The following is a 21208-nucleotide window of genomic DNA, read 5'->3' as shown; positions in this document are numbered from 1 at the left end:
ATGGAGAAAACAAGTTCTATTCAACAGATTACTGAGGAAATGAATTTACAAAAAAAGTAATTGAATCAATAATATACTAAAAATACCTAGAATGTTGGAACTATGATTTATTAGAGTACTCAATTAATAAAGTAATGAATATTTAAAATGCTAAATTTTGACAATTTTTAGTATTTTTTATTAAATAAATAATTGTTAGTAAACGCCAAATAACAATACTCAATATTATTTTCATAAGTAATAACCAGTTCAATTTAGAAATTAGATAGAGAAAATGTTACTATATTTTATTGCTGATACATTGTAAAGTACTCAAATTTTCGTATAGATAGTGTCTTTATAAGTTCTGAATTTTGAACTATATTTGATAACACTACCCGATCTCATATAGTCATCGAATCAAACATACAAATTTAAATATTTTGCTGTTACATAGGGGTGCGATATGCTTGCAAAATTGTAATTATTCTATTGTACATGATGTAGCAATATTAATGGGCATGAATGTTGTAAAACCTGAAGAATCGTGGGATTTGTGGTGGTGTAATACACCCATGGACATCAAAAAAGCAAAATATTTAAAAAAATACCAAGTAAGCTATAAAACATTTTATAATTTAATTATACGAGTAATACATAGGAAGCAAAAATATTTTTGAAATTCTGACCGTAGTCACATTAATGTATTAATTTTACAATGATGCCATCTTCTTTTGGAGTAGACAAAACTTCAACTTCGATATGTTTTCTAGCAGGACATTGAATTTAATTGGTACTTTTAAGGATTAAAAGTAAAAAGTTTCTATATGTGTCTTAATAATTAGACGGAAAATGGTCATTTTCTAATGTTTCAACTCGCATCTTACATTAAACTATCGGTGCAGGAAAGACAAAAAAATATTGAAGAATTCTGAACAACCAGGGTTTTAAGCTCTTGGCAGTTTTCTTTTATAATTTTTGAAATATGAGTAGGTATCATTATTCTAAAATGTATATCTCCCTATTCAATACGATTAAAACTAGCCTTAATTTTAGCACTATGTCTATGTATTGAAATACACTTCAATCGATCAGTCTGGTTTTTATTTAAATTGTTGGTATTTTATAATATAAGTGTAAGTTAGAAAGAAGATAATTTTAGGTAGAATGGATTTATTGGTATTTATACTTTTGCCGTAACATTTTTTATTTATTTTAATTTTAATTTAATCTTCAAAAAGACTAAACGTGTTTATGTGGGCCCCACAAATTCATTTTTTAAAGTATAAATTTAATAAATATAAAGTACGATTAAAAAAAATAATCACGAAAAATGTTTCTTATATAACTAAAACATTAATACAATCGAATACATATATTTTATTATTCATATAATATAATGTAATATTATATATAAAAACTTATAGTAAAATAACACAATTCAAAGAAATACAACTATGTACGTATAAATAATTAATAAAATCATATTTTTTTTTAGTAATAAAATATAAGATTTTAGTTGTTCGATGAATGTATCTAAATAAGGTATAAATACGCTTATTCGAAAATAGGTTTCTGGTGATTCAGTGACAATATTAACTCTATTTTTTTGTATGCCTATTATTCTTGGCATAGATATATCTACATTAAATGTATTTGCTAAACCTTTTGAATCTTCAAAAATAGCATGAAATTCAATATCTACATTTGTTCGTAATGTCTGAAATTCTTTTAATGTCTTCGGCAAGGCTCATAGCTTCTACTAAATCTATATTTATCCGTTGTAATTGTTTTGATAATGGCAGTCCAAGACCAAATCCTTTAGCTACAATATGTAAACAGATAATAAATTCACCTTGTAATATGGAAGAACGCAAATTACTTGCTTGTGTAGATGTGTCTGAATCCGCCCAGTTAGAAATTAAGTCCAATGATTTAATAATACACTCAAAAAGTTCTAGAAAATCATTTACAGCATGATACCGTTCTATCCACCGAGTAGAGCATAGTCGTTTTAAAGATTTTTTTGTAATATTATACTCTTTAAATTCTTCAATTGCATTATTTAAAACATCTTTATGCTTCGGATATATAAAAAAATCTCTAGTTTTTGAAATTGTCCCTAAACAATTCCTTATTCCTTGTACTGAGCAGGAATTAGATACAGAAAGATTTAATACATGTGCTGGGCAATGAATGTACAAGGCAAGTGGATAACTTTTGCGAATTACCGCTTGAACTCCATTGAATGCACCAGACATTGTAGAGGTCCCATCGTATCCTTGTCCCCTCATATATTTCAAATCAATTCTAAATGCATGTAAACTATTTAATATTATGTTTGCTAAACCTATACCGGTCATGTCTGTTGTAGAGACAAATTGAAGAAAATCTTCATGGAGTACCTTAGTTTCAATATTTAAATATCTTACACATAAAGAAATCTGTTCTATGCCAGAGATATCTGCTGTTTTATCGACAAGAATAGTGAAACATGTTTGAGAATTTACTCTTGTGACAATTTTTTTTAAAATAATTTGATTGCAAGATTCTATTATTTCATTTTGAATTATAGGACTTATATACTTGATATTACCGGAAGATTCTAAAAATTATTTTAAGTCTGGATCTCCTTGTGCTCTATATCGAAGTATTTTTCGGAAGTTACCTTCATTTTTGTCAAGATGGACATTGTCAGCTTCTTCAATAGTTATTTTCTCTGAATCTCTATGATCTTTAAGGGAAATATTTTGTTTACTACATAATATAATTGTTTGAATTATTGGAATTATATTCTTTCGATTCTTTTCAATTTGATTTACTCTGCCTGTTTCTAATTTAGAAATTATAGATTGAGAAGGATTTTTTTGGACTTCAAGAAAATGATTAGCGTTACATACACAAGTTTTATGATATTCCCGATTTGAATATTCTTTGAAATCTTCTATTGTCTTTCTCGAGTTATTATATTTATTTTTTACTAGAGCACCTAATCCCTGAGAATTATGTCCACCAGACTTAGAGAAACTTACACATATTTTACAGTAAGCTCCGTTTTCTTTAGCTGAATATGCCAGCCAAGGAAATTTTAAAAGCCAGGAATATTAAAATTTTAAATGTTTTGTTTTATTTTGTACAATGTATGATTTTGATGGAAATTTGTAATCTATTTGTGGAACCCAAATTTGTGTCAATACAATAGCTATTTCTTTTTCGGTTAATGTTCGATTAATATAGAATCCAATATCATGACAATTATAATCAGTATCGATGGTTAATTGTGAGGTTAATTGGGAATCATAACTTAGTAGGTTAATATTTGGAACAGTTAATGATTGTTCATTGGAATCCATTATTTTAGACGACTTTTTAAACTCACTTGATACAGTAGACGGCGATAGTTCTCGTTTGGACTGTATCTTAAAGAAAGAAGTTATAGAATTTTGATTTTTTTGTGACATTTCAATTAATATTTAATTCAATCTCTATTCTCTTTACTATTTATATCTGAAATAATTATAATACAAAAATTGTATTTTCTAGGTCATAATAGTTTTATAATTAAAAATGCATAATGGATGATTATTCTAAGTCTAACGCTCATGTGAATATGTGAACCTAGTCTTAATACTTAAATAATAATAAAGCAACGAGAAAAAATGACTTAAAAATATTACGATTCTGTATATTCGTAATTTAGATAAAGAACATCATATAATATGCCTATTATTAGTTTGAAAAATACTTAATTATAATGAATATTAATTTACGAATTATGTGCACTTGTGAAAAATAAATATTATAAAATAATATACTCACCAATGACAATAATATGATAATATTACTATTTCACTGTATATTTTATCTGCCTTGTTTCTTCGACGACGATTAAATGAAAAATGATTCAAATTCAATTGATAAATAATAATATGTTTTAAAATAAATTTACATGGACATTTAAAATCCAACGTATTAATATACATTAAAAAAAAACATCATTGTAATTTATTTATATCTAAATATACACAAAAAACAAGTAACACAGACGCATGAAGGCACGGGCCACGGAGCCGCAAGATAAAAATATAAATTGCATGTATACTGTTATAAAATAAAAATAACATAATATCATTTAAACATATTAATATACATTAGTACCTATATAGTAATCATCATCGGTCACAATAATTTAATAATTATTACTATATATTTTGTTTGTTACATTCGATATCAGTGGTGCTATAAAAATAACAGTTTTATAAATAATTAATGCTATAATAAGATAATAAGTACATTATTTAAAACTAAATTTATTTTTTCCGAATTAGTTTAGGACCTTATATAATATTGAAATAGTTCATAACGAATCACATATTTTTATTTGTCAAATTCCCTTTAAAATTTATCAAAATTAAAAATACGCCACTGATTATTTGTACTAATTTGAATACTAGGTACTGCGTTAGGATTTAATCTTATAATACACTTGGAATCTGACATAAGTTGTCTTTTCAAAACATTTAATTGATTGAAATCAAGCAGGAAAAATGTTTAGAACAAATAACTGACTCACCGCTAGGCATAAAATTTTTTCTTTTCAAAAATTTTCCCATTTTCGATGTCGTAATGGTGATTTATCCTGTTTTGGAAAAGTATAATAATGTAAATTATTGTCATTATCAACATTTATACGTTTACGATCGTTATTTGATGCACAATCAAATACCGAGCACAAAGTCATATTTTATGTTTGATTATAAATAAAAGCAAAAAACACGCGGATAGGTACTTCGACATTCCAGTACACACTGTCGACTGTGTGACATTAATTTGTATTTGAGTGTAATGTGCTTGTTTAAATAAACAATTTTAATTTTTTTTTTTGATAATAATTTATCAATTAATTTAAATTAACTATTTTAATAAGCTATAAATAATATACTTCATTGGTAATTATGTATACAAATTCATAAAGTCGACTATTGTAGTAGCTAATACAGTGTGTATTGACTCATTGAACTGCATATGTAGCATTACTTACTTTAATAAACTTTAAATTATAATAGCACATTTGTTTAAAGTTTAATTAACAGTGTATAATATTATTTAATATATTATATATAATTAATATATTTTTATTTTTTGTCTTTCCTATAAGCTACCCTGAAATAAATTGTAATACTGTAAAAATAATATGATCATCAAAATAAATTTATAACCTTTCTATAAGTAACTTATACCTTAAATCAATTTTTCCCTTTAATTATTTTAATCGCGCAAAATAAATACCACGCGTGTATTTTAGATACGGTCCGTCGAACGGTGTGATTTTATAACGTCACGCGTAAAACACGACTTATATTTAAACACGGAAGCAATTGTCCGACAGAAATTTTTATGCCACCAAAATTATACTTTTTTAAAGTACTATATTTTCACACAATAAAAAAAATTAGAATTTTTTTTTAGTTGTATACTGCCCTACTAAGCCTAATGGCAGTATATGTCATTTTCAAAATGTTGAGAATAGCTTTTTCTAAATTACTTTGTACTATTTATATATTGTCTTGAATAAAACTAAAAATGAAATGAGACTTAGTTTTTTATGTAGAATCTAAAAAAATATATTATGTAACTCTAAACTGTCTAGAACTGACTTAAATGGACTTACGGCTTTTTTGCTTAGTAAAATAATACAAACTTGAATGTTGTTTACTTAAAAAAATAGCAGTATGAATACATATGCTATTTTTGGTTAGGATCAAACATTTTTCATCAATTTTAAATTTGTAAATTTATATTTAAAAAAGAAAGAACACATCAAAATGTATTATTAACATTCAACTTTTTTTATTTTATAACTAAACATTTTAAAACATCCTTTATGTTTACTGTCTACCAGTAAAATATAATAATTGTAATAGTAAATTAAATAACATATTATAAATTGCAACTTTCAATTAAAACAAATTTATGTACTTAAGTTATATAAATTTGAAAACTTTTAAAAAATTTAATTAACTAGATCCATTTTATAACAGTCTTTTATATCCTCGTTTCCTCTATATATCTTAGGAACCTTTTAATTTTCTAAGTTTCCTCTGTAGAGACTAACATAAAACAATATACATTTTTAACAATGTGATATTAAGATATGATAAACAATGTTTTTAAACTTAATAGTTAATTATAATTGTTATATGAATATAATTATAATAATAATACCATAAAATTATATAAGTCTATGAATAATACATAATGATCAATCATTGTTTATATTGAGATTTTCCCGAAACAGTTTACGATTTTCTGGTAAAATGACTTTCAAGTTTTGGAGTATACTCTATAACTTTTCTTTGGCCATACCACATGGTTTAACTTTTGGCAACACCATCAAAATACCATTTTTTTTCATATTTTTTTTTGCAGATAAAGTCTAATTCCTTAAATTCCGTTTCAGTTAGTTTGGTTTTATATTGCAAAACAAACTTTCCTCTTTCAGCTTTTATACAAACAATATCTTTTAAAAGAACACGGCATTGTTTTAGTTTTTGAGAAGATTTATAATCTATCCAATCATAGAATGAGTCATGTTCCATTACTTTCACATCAACTTTGCCTTTATTAGTACTTTTCAGAGCATCTTCAAAAATCATTGAAATCATAGGTCTTATTTTGTTTTTTCAATGCCATCTCCACTTGGTGGTGAAAACTATCAGCACTCATATAAGTGTGTCCTGGTTCAAAATAATAAATTATTATTTCATTAGTTGATATTTAAAATGAATTCACAACATATACAAGAAAAAAAAACATTTTTATTTTGGCTGGCACAATTATCCAACCAAATATTAATAACAGGTACATCTCTTTTGGCTTTAAAAGCATATAGAATGTACTTATTAAATCTTCTTTATTTCTTCCTGTAATACCTTCATGCCATATAAAAGCTAGTGGTTTATGAGAACTAACTTTACCAACAGGAACAAAATTTTCGTGATATGCGCCTTGTGAAAATTACCTTTTTGAAAATTTCTGCTCTTGGTAGCATTATTACTTTCTACAAATCTGCAGAAATCGTTAGACATCCATTAAAACTATATTTTTCACTTACATGTATTTTGTATAGATTTCTTGTGTTCATGAATTTTTTTTCGTGTATTTTCCAATTAGTACATGTATCACAATCTTTTTCTATTGACTCTTTATCATGACCGTAGTTTGAATTTCTCACATGACTCACACTCTTCATGACCTAAATTGAAAAAATAATTTTTTTTCCTTTATTTTACCTCTGTAAAAATTATATAAAATGCTGCACTAAGGATATTTTTCAATGAAATCTTGATGCATCATTTTTACATTTATATCACCTGGTAAATACCAAGTATTGGGAGCATGCTCTCGCCTATAGTGAGTTGTTGTTGGATGGTATATCTCAATATGTTCACAAACCAAGTCTGTGTGTTGATATTTACTGCGAGACACTAGTTAACCTCTTTTTTCTATATTAGATGTAATGTTCCTAGCCGGTGTTTTATTAAGAATATTTGAAACCACCTTATCATTGTTTTTTTTTAAACCTAATGTTGTCAAAAAAAAAAACTTTATATACTGCAATAGATACACCTTTATGGTCAGTTAAATGATAACTATAGGTTTTATTTTTTCGGTTATTATTTATTCCCCTTCTTCTTCGTTTTACTGCTGAAGTACTACAGGCATCTAAAATAAATTGTTTTATTTTTGCAATGCAACCATAGCCCAGAATTAATTATTAATTATATGGCGTTGTTTACTACATATATTAGCGTTACATTTTTTTTTTACATTTATTTTTATCACAAAGGTATTGAACTTAATGTTTTGATGCAGTTTTCTTTTGTTTAATTTGTTTTCTCTTATTCAGATTCATTTTGAATTTTTTACATTTTCTTATCCCTCCGATTTTTGTATAAAGTTCAAAGGAAAATTCAGTGTCACTATTAGTTTCTGGTATGAATGCATGAATTTCTTCAACATTCATTGCATTTTCAGCATTATTTTACAATTCTAGACAAACTAAATAGTAAATAAATAATTTAATCTACTTATTTTTAAATAAATAAAACAAAATATTACCTGTATCACAAAGATTGTCTACTAAATTCACAGCTTCATGACTTGGAAGACTAATATCAAAACTAGATTCTTCAAATTTCTTTTTTTCACCTGGTGGAACATAATCAGCATCAAGAAAAGAGTTATCCACTGTTGATATTGATGAATTTTCTACATTATTCAAATAATATATTTCTTTTTAATGAACAAAACTTAATATATTCATATATATTTATATAGTAATATAATATAATATAATAGTTGTATACATAGTAATTTATGTTAACTTGTTAATAGCACAAAAAATTATATCCGAATAATTTAATTTAAACTTCAAAAATATATATATCATATAGGTAATAAACAAATAATAAACAATACATAGACTATGAAATGTGTGAAGAATTTATATTAAATATAAAGTATAACGTATTAGTTGAGCTACATACTGTAGGATCTTCTGGATAGGTAAGAGGTAAATCGTTGTTTGTAAATACATCTATTTTGATTGTATCTATTTTATTACTTCCTGTAATAGAAACACTATTAATACAATTTGATGCTTTATTTGTATGTTATTATAATACAATTAATGTTAACATGAATAAAATTTGTTTACTTTGAAAATGTATGTTATAAAAATTTTGTAGTTTGTATTTGAAATTTTTATGAAATGTAAAATAAAATTTATAATTATTAATTTATATAGGTACTACAATTTTACTTAAAATAGAAAAAAACTAAATTTGTATGATGATAATATGAAAAAAAAATATTAATTTTTATTAATATTTTTCAGTTTTTCTCTTTCTGTGATTATAATTTATTTTCAAGAAAACACTATTATTATTTTTTAACTATAATAATTTAAAATTTTACCACACAAGACACAAATTATATTATACCAAGATAAAGTATACACCATACATAATACTTTATGAAGCATTTTGGTGACTAATAGAAAAAAATAAAGAAATAATAATTGAGTTAAAATTTAAAAAATTATTCTTGGTATTTATTTTATAAGACTAAATGGCCAATTTAACTTTTAAGATTATGAATCATAAACTATAACTTACCAGTTGAACTTAGTTTTCAATTGGATTCCCTATTTGAGGTAAATTATTGCTGGTGGCATCTCTTTTGGTTTTAATTGTAACTTTTTTATCACTATCTAGATTAAAAAAATAATATTAATTAGATGCCTTCTAACTAACCACATCAATAATGCCCATCTGTATATTTTACTAGCAATATTATTAGACATTTATACACTGACTAATAATTTATAATATAAATAGTAAATGTTAGTTAAAATATTAGTTTAAAGAGAAAATAATCTTATCTCGATAAATATTTTCATAATTTTTTGATTTCTCAACTAAAATAATTAATTTTTCCGCACGAGACCGATACATTTTAATTTTTAATTGATATATTATAACTAGAGTAAAAAATATATAAATGTACGTACTTACTACTTATATTATATTATAATCATAGCCTATGATTCATAGATACAATAATACATTTATGAATGAGATAATAAATGTGATTGTTTTCGTTAACAATTTAATTAATTTGGAAAAACCACAAATCCACAATTATAACATTTTTTGATTAAAAACCAATATACTAATAATACAGTTTAAAATCCATGATAAACACAAATCATACTACGTCATAAATACGAAATTATAATCAATGACAAGAATTATACGTGAAGTAAACATCATGAATCATGATAATATTTAATAATGTTTCTATAAATAGCCACATACGGCTGAAAAATAGATATCTTTCCTTAGCGGAAAAGGCGTGAACCCATACTAAGCAAAAGTCGTATAGTGAGATCACTTATCACTTACTGCCTTTTTGCTTAATACATAGTAGATACTGCCTTTTTGCTTAGTAAACTCTATACTTTTTAGAAAACCGTGTATGCATTTCCCTGTTTATCTTGTAAATAATGGGTCATACGACGATTTTGCTTAGCACATAAAAAAATCGAAATTAAATTTAGAACATTTCAGTATAAAAAAACCTGTTTTTCAATTTTTGGCGTATACGGCCATTAGTATAGTATAGTAGGGCAGTATAGTCCTTTAATAATTTTTAAGACTTAGTATAAAAAGCAAAATAACGAAATATGTTATCTATGGTTAGTATTTAAATAACAGATATACTTTCCGGCAGTCATTCGATAATTTACTTGGACGTTTATTGTTATGTATTATAAAATGAAGAAGAATTGTTAATTATATTAACAAGAATAATATGTTATATTGAAATATTAAACATTATTTTGCCATCGTTAAGAGTACCCTACATTAAAAAATCAAAAAAAACCTATTAGTCTCAATAAAATATTAGCCTACAATTGCCGCCTCTCTAAAAATTTGCCACCCTAGGCAACTGCCTATTTTGTCTGACGCTAAATCCACCACTGTGTATGATAATGGTTTAATTAATGAATGTATATTTAATTTAAGCATTTTTACAGAAATTCTATCTAACCTAGGAGAAAAGTCACATTTTAGGGCTTTTATTATTCCTTCGTCATTAATTAAACTAAATTTATTAAATGATTTTAGTGGTTTGTTGTTTAGTTTATGTATTCTGTATTGTCTAAGTCATGTATTGATTGTTTTTTACCTATGTTTTATTTGGTTTATGTTTAAAGCGACGTTTATGAAGTAGGTACTTATTAAAATATCATATATTTTTTTTTATTTACCTATTGTGTGTAGTTTTTCACCAAATGTAAATTTGTGAAATAGTTTTAAAATGGTTTGTCGCATCTTTTATAATTTTGTTTAAAATAATTTCTGGCTCTTTCTATTTCAGATTTATATTTAATTTTAGTTTCTTTTATCGTGTTAGTTAAGAGGATGTCAGCGCACTATTTGTTTTCTCTCTCTGGCCCACGCACAACATACAAAAAACGCATTTACGCAGAATCAACTATTTTTTATCTTAGTGTAAAATCATCCATTACAAAAAAGATAGATAATAATACTTTTGAGGGAATGATATATGGATTTTATATTTTATTGTTATTTGACTTTCAAAATAAACAAAATAATGTTGTAAATTTAAATGATGTTTAAATTGTCTTGAGACCATATTTAGACAAATCGATATGTCATTCCTTCAAAGATATTATTCTCCATCTTTTTTTCTATTTTTACTCCAAGATTACTTAAAATCATAGAAAAAATGATTTTGCGTAAATGCTTTTTATCTATGTCACGCGTGGGCCAGAGAGAGTAAACAAATAGTGCGCTAACATCCTTTTAAGATGTTCTTATATTTTAAATAGTATTATTTAATTTTTTTATTTAATGGGTTGGATGTTTATTTACTATTAAGTGTAATTCATCTTTTCGACGAATCGATAAAATAATTATAGTTGTACCTAAGGTTTAATTTTTTTTAATTTTGTTTTTTTTTTTTAATAACAGTTATTTTCTTCCTTTTTTTTAAATGTTTATGAATTTATTTATTGCAGATTATTTTTATATTTGTTAATATGTTGTAAGGGTTTAAAAGTACATGATCTAAATATCCTATTTATTTTGATATAGTAATACAGTTAATGAGATTAATAAATCTATATTCGTTAATTAAATTAAGATAGTTATTACAGTCTAAATTTGTGTTTATTATATCTATATTTAGATCACCTTTTATTGTAGTATATATTTTTTATTTTAGATCTTCGTAGGATAGTTTATTCAAATTCATCTAAAAATTAATTAATATCAACTTGTGTTGATCTATAAATTCCATAAACTGTTTAAATCTCCTTTTTAAAATTAATTTCTAAACTAGACTTTATTTAAGTAAATTACTAGTGTATTTGGGTTATTATAAAATCAATCATTCCATCGTTTTTATTTATGTATTTTGAACTCTTAACTTAATATTATTTGTATATAAATCTCATTTTAATTGGTCAATGTGTAGATTTAATAGCAATATATAAATAAATATATTTTCTCGCTAGATTCTGAGTACCGAGTACTAAACCCTGTAAAATATTAAAACGAAATAATAAATTAAACCGGTTTACGATTATAAAGTTTATAATTTTCAGAAGACAAATCATTTTCTGGGTATGTCAGAAATTTGTCGTAAGGATTCATTAGCTCGCAACCTCGACACAATGGCTACTAGTTTTCGAGACGATTATAACTTTTATCCTATGACATGGTATTTACCATCAGAGTAAGATTTTTTCTAATAAATAATCAACATAAAATAAATAGAACTGATTTAATTTTAGTTATATAAAATTTCAAAATTATATGAGTCAACATAAAAGTTCAACATATATTTTAAAACCAACAACAGGAAGTCGAGGAACCGGGATATATATAACAAAATCTCCCAAAAAAATTAATCAATATAAAAATATGATTTGTCAGCTTTATATTTCCAAAGTAAATCAAAAACGAATTGTTAAATTATGAGCAAATAACATAAAACAATTAATAACTTAACTGTATAATATTATATTTTTTTTAGCCATTGTTATTAGATGGCTATAAATTTGACATGCGTGTGTATACTTTGATAGCATCATGTGATCCACTTAAGATATACGTTTATAATGATGGTCTTGTCAGGTAAAAATAACGTCTTAATGTTTAATACTTTGTAAATCTAACAATATTTTGTATGAGAAACTATAACGTAATAGTCTATTAAAAAAAAAAAAAAAATCGTTTTTTGACTTATTAAAGTTATTGTAGCTATGATTATAGGTACCTAATAATATAATTGAATATGTGTAAAGTCTAAAAACTTTCATAGTATAGTATGATAGTATGATACTTATCTCAATAAAAAATAATGTTAAGGTTGAAATTTTAAATTTTAAATTCACGATGAATTATGATTTTTGACCTGATTCAATTTTAAATAGTTTGAATGTCAGTATTCAACATTTTTATTTCAATTGATGATGATAGCCTATATATTTATTCAAGCAGATTGTATTTTTCTATAATTATTAACGTATGTAGGTAGTTTTTTCAAAACCTTTAAAACCTTGCTGTAAAAAATTAGGTACACTCAGAATTAATAAGATTTTGTAATTATAAACGTATACAATTTTACTCTATATTTATTAATTTATTAGTTATATGCGTGATACTATGCAGTAAATAATTTATTTTTCTTACATTTTGTTTGCGATGCGCCAATGCTATAATAATAGTTAAATTGATATAATGTAATTCAACTTTCACTTGTACCATATATAATGATTTCACAGATTAGCAACGGAACCTTATGAAACGCCTACGCACAACAATGTAAACGATCGGTATATGCACCTAACCAATTACTCAGTGAACAAATGCAATAAAATGTACATCGATAACGAAGTTTTTGGAAGTAAACGGTGAGATTATAAAAAAGTAAACATGAACCCGTTTTTATTTTAGAATATGATTCGTTAAGTTTAGCCGAATTACAACGCTCAATAATTGGCTACACGCAGAAGGCTACGATGAGAAAAAAATATGGAACGAAATTGATGATGTAATCATTAAAACCATAATCCTGGCCTATCCGTTTGTCAACCGCAGCTATCAGACATGTTTCTCCAGTCATAAATACATGCCAGCATGTTTTGAAATCCTGGGATTCGACATACTTTTAGATGAAAACTGCAAACCATATCTTTTGGAAGTCAGATATTGTTACATCATTGATCCATGCAATGGATTGATTTTTCATTTTTAAACACCCTAATGTATTGTGCTTAGGTCAATCATTCGCCAGATTTCCACACGGACACTTCGATTGATAAAATAGTGAAACGAGAACTACTTATTGATACGTTCAAACTATTGCAATTGAACAAGACTTTAAAAAAGTTCGTTTCTGGAGAGGATAAATGGAAAACTCAACAACAAACCATCAATGCTGATAAAAACGTTTAGTATGTTTGATAACTATTGTCCATTCGTTTACATTTATTAATTTATTAAATATATTGATCATATCAAAATACCATAGTAATAACTAATTGGATTGCATCGGTAATTTATTGAACTGGATATAAAAATGTAATGTTGCTGGTAACCTTAATCCTATATAGACAATTATACAATTTTCTACGAAAATATAACTCAAATTTTATCTTTGATATTTTTAAGTAAATTGTACCACGCATAAATAAATTGTTAAATCAATTGTATATTTTGAACATTTTGTCGGTCAACTATTTTGACTATAATCTTACTACAAAAATTAATTAATAATTGTGTATTCATAACCACCACTACCATTATACTATATTTGTACCAGCTACCACGTCTTTTAAAGTCTGAAATTTTTTATGTAATACTGAATTATTTTTGAAAAAATAAAGAAAAATATATTTACCTATTTAAATATGTACACCATTTTCAATTATGTATGTACATGATTTTAATTATATAAGATCTTAATATAACCTAATTAATTTAATAGTAAATTTTATTTTCTATGGAACTTTAAAAATAATTAAGTATTGAGTACTTTTAGATTTAATCGTTTTTAAGAGGACGTCATACCCGCATGTGATGTTTTTGTTTTATGAACGTAATACATAGAAAATTTGCGTTCAGCAGAACCAATTTGATGCTGTTAGCTTTAATATTAGAGTCAATTTATTTATTATCAAACTTATAGGTAATAATATTATCTGGGGCATCTCGTAGGCTTTTATTGATTTAATTTTCTATGTCTTACGTTCGTAAGACAGAGACAACATATACGGGTATGGCGTCCTCTTAAGTATCGTTTATTAACCTATAATAATGTAAATAATTTTTAGCAAACAAAGAACGTTAAGGTGCAAAGAAAATTTTGAGCAACAAAATAATTTATGGGAAAGCAAAAATATGGGTAACTATAGATTGGTATTCTCAGAGAAAAATGCGCATTTGTATGAACATTATTTTTACTGCAATGAAAGTGCAATTTACCGACACACACGTCGTACATCATTACATCAAGAATCTAAAAAATAATTTCAGGTAAAAGTAAAATTAATGATTAAGTATAAATAAATATTATATAATATTATTGTGAATATAATTCTTCCTATAATGATTATTTATATTCTGGTGTTAAAGTGAAGAGGGGACTTCCCCCTACCACTAATAGTGGTTAAAAAGTTTCCCCTTTAACAAATTATTTGTTAGGTACGTCGGAATCTTCTAATTATAACCAAACATTAATCAATATAATTCAGAATTATTTTGAGATTAAATCTTGGTTTTTATTTATTTATTTTTATCGATAAATTGTGACTTAACTTTTATCAAATCTATTTAATACAAATTATGGACTATCATATATATATGTAAAAATAATTTTTGTCTAATGTTTAATTTTTAGTATTAACTACTTACTCGTATTAGTCGTATTTAGTTATTTTATTTTTTCATCATAAATTAACAATATAATGATATTAACTTATATACTATTTTATGATTATCAATCCCTTTTAAGCTAAGCTTGTGTTAGGGATTGAGAGTATACAGTTTTAAAAGAATTTAACAACATTTTTTAGATTATGTACATAAAATATTAATATATAATAGATACAGTCTAAAAAATAAAAGTAATAAAAAACAAAACAAGTTGTCATCTATACACTACACAATTTCTTGAATATTATTACTTAATACTACTTAACATACAATAAAAATGAGGCATTAATTACAAAATCAAATTAAAAGTTTAGACTAATTCTAAAAATAACCAGTTAATATAATAATACATTATACCAAATAATATTTTTAACATTACCTTGATGTAAGTGAATATTTTTTTTTGCTTCATAAGGCATTAAATTAAAATAGGTAGACCCCAGATAGTCAACAATTGACTGAAAGATTTTTTTTTAATTTTTAACAGGAATTTTATAGAATCTATTTTCTCTTTTGTCTTTATAAAAAGGGTTACTTTTTTTTTTATTAGACGTTTTAAAAATGAACATAATTACAATTTTTTTATAAAGTGATCCGAATAGGTATTACGCCCAAATCTAAGTTATTTTGTCTAGTTGATCCTTCCAGAGTACATTTATTTAAACAAATTTGTACTATATTATTTTGATTGACTTGCAACTGTCTTAAAACCCCATCTCCCAGTCTACCCTATACTAATAGACCTTATTGATATATTGATTGATACAAGGCAAAATATATCATACGTATAGATTTTTTTTGGTAACAAGTTTTTGAGTTTATTAAATTTATATGTTATTGCGCGTAGCTTCCCTACTACATTATGTGAATGAAGATTCCATCTTAAGTTGTTATCAAAAATAATCTCTAAGTACCTTATTCTTGAGACTTCTTTAATACGTTTGTAAATTAGTGCACCTATGTATTGTTATTACTTTCACATTTGAGAGTTTTATTTATGGAAAAAGTCATGAACATAGTTTTATCATCATTTAATAATAGATTTTTTTTCACTAAGGCATTTATAAACTTTGTTTATACCAATTGTGGCTTTAGAATGAACTCCTTCCCACGATTTTTTTTTTTTATTTTTACAAATAATATACAATCTGTATTATTATAATAGTAATATAGTAATATACACAGGAAAATAATTTGATGAAAAGAGCCACCCATTTATGACACTTTCTGTGGTTGCTTAATTTTTTTTTTTTATTATTACTATACTAATTCACGGCACTACTTGCACTTTAGGCGTCTTGGGGGATTACCTGGTATGGTAGCGGAGGCCAATTTTTTGATAAGTGGATTCGAATGAGTGCTTAAGTGGTTGTAGAATGTCTTATAGAAACATTTGAATTCTTCTGCTATTAGCTTAAGTTTTAGGTCTGAATGAAGGGAAAGATTTGAGACGTTTGTTTGTTTTTTTGCACTACCCCATAACTGCAGACCGTACGTCCACATTAGTTTGAGTAGACTTTTATATATAAGAAGTTTGGTGGACGTGGAGGTATATTTATTATTGCATAATACCGTTTTTAACATGCGTAGGCGATTATTTAAAGTTAGTCTTTTTTGATTCTTATATGGTGGGCCCAAGTAAGTCTTTGATCGAGTGTTAGACCAAGGTATTTAATTGTAGGTGAGGTAGGAATGGGTGTACCATATAAAGAAACATTTGGACACGGAGCCTGTCTGAGGGTGAAGGTAGTGTGGATAGATTTACTTTGATTAACTTTGAAACGCCATATGGTAAACCAGTTTTCCATGTAGGCAAGATGATTTTGTAGATTTGAAGAGGCAGTGAGGGGATCGTTGTTGATGGAAATTATCGCTTTGTCATCTGCATAGTCGGCTACTAACGTAAAAGGAGTGGTTGGTTGGTCTGAAGCATAAATGTTATAAAGGATAGGGATAATATGCCGCCTTGCGTGGACTAACTACTATATCGGAGAAAGCAAATCCGTAGCGAATTTGAAAATGACGTTCTATGAGATACGATTTTATAATTAGATAGTAAGTAGGTGGAAGGATTTTTTTAAGCTTATAAAGTAGGCCATCATGTCAATTTCTGTCAAATGCTTGAGAGATGTCTAAAAACACACACATACAATATAATTTTTGTTCCAGTGCATAGGAAATAGCGTCAACTAATCTATGCACTTGGTGTGTAGTTGAATGAGAAGCACGAAACCCAAATTGGGTATCAGGCAGTACGTTATTTTCAATAATAATTGGTAGTATACGTTTTAGAATTAACCTTTCTAGTATTTTAGCAAAGAATGGTAAGAGACTAATTGGACGATAGGATGATGGTAGATCAGGAGGTTTATTTGGTTGAGTAGGGACTAATATTATAGTTGAAAATTTCCAGAGTAGAGGAAAATACGAAAGTCTAAGAATTGCATTGTATATGTGTGAGATATGGACGATGGCTCTTTTTGGGAGACTTCTAGCTACTTCAGTAGTTATAAGATCGAAGCCAGGTGATTTATTCAAAGAGCTTTTTTGGATGGTATATTTAATATCGTTTAGTGTGAATGGTTTGACTGGTAAAGAGACGGGAAGTGGAGAATTAAGAAACTCTTCGACCATATTCAAATGAACATCACTTATATTAGAGTGTGGCTGGAATGTGTTAGATAGATGAAGCTTAAAAAGATCAGCCTTGTCAGTGTCCGAGCACGCTAAACTGCCATCAGATTTTTTGATTGGGAGATTTGGTGCTTTATAACGTAATATTTATTTTGTTGTTTTCCAGAGGTTACCTTCCTTTGTAGAAAGTTTAGATAGATGGTTTTGCAAGGTTGTAGATTTAAATTTGACAAGAATTTTTTTCAGGGAATTGGATAAATGGTTATAATTTTGACGGTGGGAAGGAAGACGAGTTCGTTGAAAGAAGGCTCTGGCTCTTCGCTTTTCATAAATTTTTGTACGTATATACACCGGAAGCGAGTTTAGGATAGGAGAAAGAGGATTTGTATTTGTAGCCGACCATGCAGTTCTTTGAATGATATTAGGTAGATTATTTACCGCTAAATCTATGTCTTCGGGTGTTTTTAGTTTAATATTTAATTGAATTTCTGCATTTACAAAGTTGTGAAATTGATGGTGATTTGTAAATTTATTAAAAAGTTGCGGTGTTTCTTTTTTAGTTAGAGTTGTATTAAGGGTTAGAAGTACAGAGGAGTGATCTGAATTCAAATCCAGGATATTTTTAGTGGTGCAATATAAATTATTTGGGATTTTGGACACAAAGATATCTAATATATCTGGATTTTTTGAGGAGGATGGCCAATACGTTGGTCCCGGTGGAGCTAATACTTTAAATTCTTTAGTGTTTAAAAAAATTATATAATGTAAGACCACGCGGATTATTCACACGGCAACCCCATGACTGATGTTTGTTATTGTAGTCGCCGCCTACAATAAAGTTATTTTTAGGCTCTTGTCCTACTAGGGCGACGCAACGCAACGCGATTATAAATAAATATCGTGCGATAATCGTTTGTTTAATAAAACACGGGTTAATATATCGGAGATTTCCCACCAGTGCGATGCGATGTGACTGCGACGCGACACGAAAGCAACTAATCGCTCGCGACTATATAGTGCTGTCAGTCGCTTGATAAAAGTTGCCTAGTCAACCACATGACTTTTTGCAATATCATAATAAATTATATTATTATTTGGTAAATATCATTGACAATATGGCAAAAACAAAAGAAGAAGAAACCTTAACTATAAAACTGGTTGAAGCTGTAGAGTAATATCCATGCTTATATAACTTCAAAATTCCCGAATACGCTAGAAGGGACATTACAGAAAAGGCCTGGTCAAAGGTAGCAGTAGAAGTGAAAGAGACAGGTAATAATATTTGTATTTTATTTTTATTATAAGTGCTATACTGTTTTTTTTTTAAAAAGTAAATAAAATTACAAAATTATACCTAGTACTTGCGAGTAAACAAACTAAAAATTATATTAGATTATAAATAAATTGTATTATATTATTTATTTTATTACATTATTTTAAAAGTTTATATATAAGTAAATCATTACAGATATGAACAATATTTTAGTAATCACACTATACTCACTTCAAACGAAATAATAATATAACGTACATAGGTAATAATGTATAGTTATTAATATTAGGTAATCCGTTGTGTATTATTGTATATTTTCTGTTTGAAATTCTATTAATAAAATACCCATGTGTAATACTGTAATACAAAAATCTATAAATAATTATAATGACCCATATAGACTTTATTTAATTATTATTAAATATTATTTATAAACATTAGGTTATGAATATTAGATATTATTATTTTATCAATTTATTTATATCGTAATGTTAAAAACTATACACAGTTATTCCACTGCCACGGCAGTGATGCATAAGGTTTAACAAAATATGAAGACAAATATTCTCTGAGATCACTCGCTGTTGGTGTCCTCGGCAACTCATTTTGATTTTGGTTGTCCCCGATAAACTCGTTGGGTACTTGGAAGTCTTCTGGATTATTTACATCTAAATCAATGGAAGGTATATACTGCCGACCTTCCCTTTGACGTATGGAATTGTGGAGGATACATACGGATCGTATTATATTGTTTATGGTAGTTTCGTTAGTGTATCGTATTGGTGACATCAAGACTTGAAATTTTTGTGCATTATGCCAAATGAACACTCAACAGTTTTTCTACCTCTACAGAGTCTGTAATTAAATATTCGTTTTTTATTTGTTAATGTTCTCCGTGGGTTTGGTGTCATTAAATTTTTTTTCAAAGAGAACGCTTCGTCGGCTACGAAATAAAATGGAAAATTAATTTCGTTAGGGTCATTAGGCAATGGTCTTGGATTTGGCAAATTTAAACCATCTCTTTCAAGCCAACGACCCATTCTTGATGATCGAAAAATACCACCATCACTATTTCTACCTGCGAAACCAGTTTCTATCATGATGAAGTTTCCATCAGCATCACTGCAAGCCATTAAAACAATTGAATGGTATGTCTTATAATTGAAATTAGTTGACCTTGTATTTGGAACTTTTTGTATTCTTATGTGTTTTCCGTCTATAGATCCTACACAATTTGGTAAATTCCATAATCTATAATACTGATTAGCTATACTCATCCATTTGTCTTCAGTTAGTATTGGCATGTATTCGTTAACTAAACATTCTACATTTTTTTTGTAGTTTCCGAAATTATTTGACTTATTTTGTTAGCACCTCGAGCAAAATAAAATGCTAGGCTAGAATAAGTAGATCCTGTTGCCTGGTACCTAATGTAAAAAAAAGTTTTCATTAATTTTTAGTTTATACATTTCCTCTTTAATTAATTTTTTATTATTTTATATTTTAGTTACATTTTGTAAAGAAAAATGGAAAAACCTAAGAATTGTCTTTGTCAGAACTAATAAATCGGCACCTAGTGGATCTGCTAGAAAATCAAAGAGGCTGTGCTATTTAAATGAACATTTGCAATTCCTTTTACCGTATATAAAACCTAGCACTGATTTGACTACTTCAGGAAATCTTCCTTCTCCCACCCCAGATCATGACATTTTATTAGAAAATAATGAACAAAACGACACTGAAGAACAAGATGAAAATCTAGTTCAACAAGAACAATACTTTAGTGACA

General features: G+C 26.7%; 1 protein-coding gene and 1 pseudogene across 1 annotated transcript; one reads left to right on the top strand and one right to left on the bottom strand.

Moving 5' to 3' along the window:
* Positions 1-15107, top strand: LOC113560190 (tubulin polyglutamylase TTLL6). The gene is made up of 9 exons (XM_026965949.1): positions 1-56; positions 437-593; positions 12179-12309; positions 12368-12524; positions 12610-12710; positions 13361-13489; positions 13554-13779; positions 13857-14032; positions 14912-15107. Exons 1-9 carry the CDS (start codon positions 1-3, stop codon positions 15105-15107), a joined length of 1329 nt encoding a protein of 442 aa, XP_026821750.1.
* Positions 15108-19917: 4810 nt separating this feature from the next.
* On the bottom strand, positions 19918-20723 carry LOC113560081 (annotated as a pseudogene).
* Positions 20724-21208: the final 485 nt, after the last annotated feature.

This window comes from Rhopalosiphum maidis, chromosome 3 (genome assembly GCF_003676215.2).
Source record: "Rhopalosiphum maidis isolate BTI-1 chromosome 3, ASM367621v3, whole genome shotgun sequence".
NCBI lineage: Eukaryota > Metazoa > Arthropoda > Insecta > Hemiptera > Aphididae > Rhopalosiphum > Rhopalosiphum maidis.
The sequence above is the reverse complement of the archived record's forward strand: the minus strand, read 5'-3'. Positions and strand labels throughout refer to the sequence as shown.

Bases quoted from the DNA above. Each gene is read 5' to 3' on its own strand.
- LOC113560190 (XM_026965949.1), top strand. From the start codon at position 1: ATGGAGAAAACAAGTTCTATTCAACAGATTACTGAGGAAATGAATTTA. The intron at 12,310-12,367 runs GTAAGATTTTTT...ATTTAATTTTAG, and splicing joins ACATGGTATTTACCATCAGA to TTATATAAAATTTCAAAATT. The intron at 13,780-13,856 runs GTCAGATATTGT...TATTGTGCTTAG, and splicing joins GCAAACCATATCTTTTGGAA to GTCAATCATTCGCCAGATTT.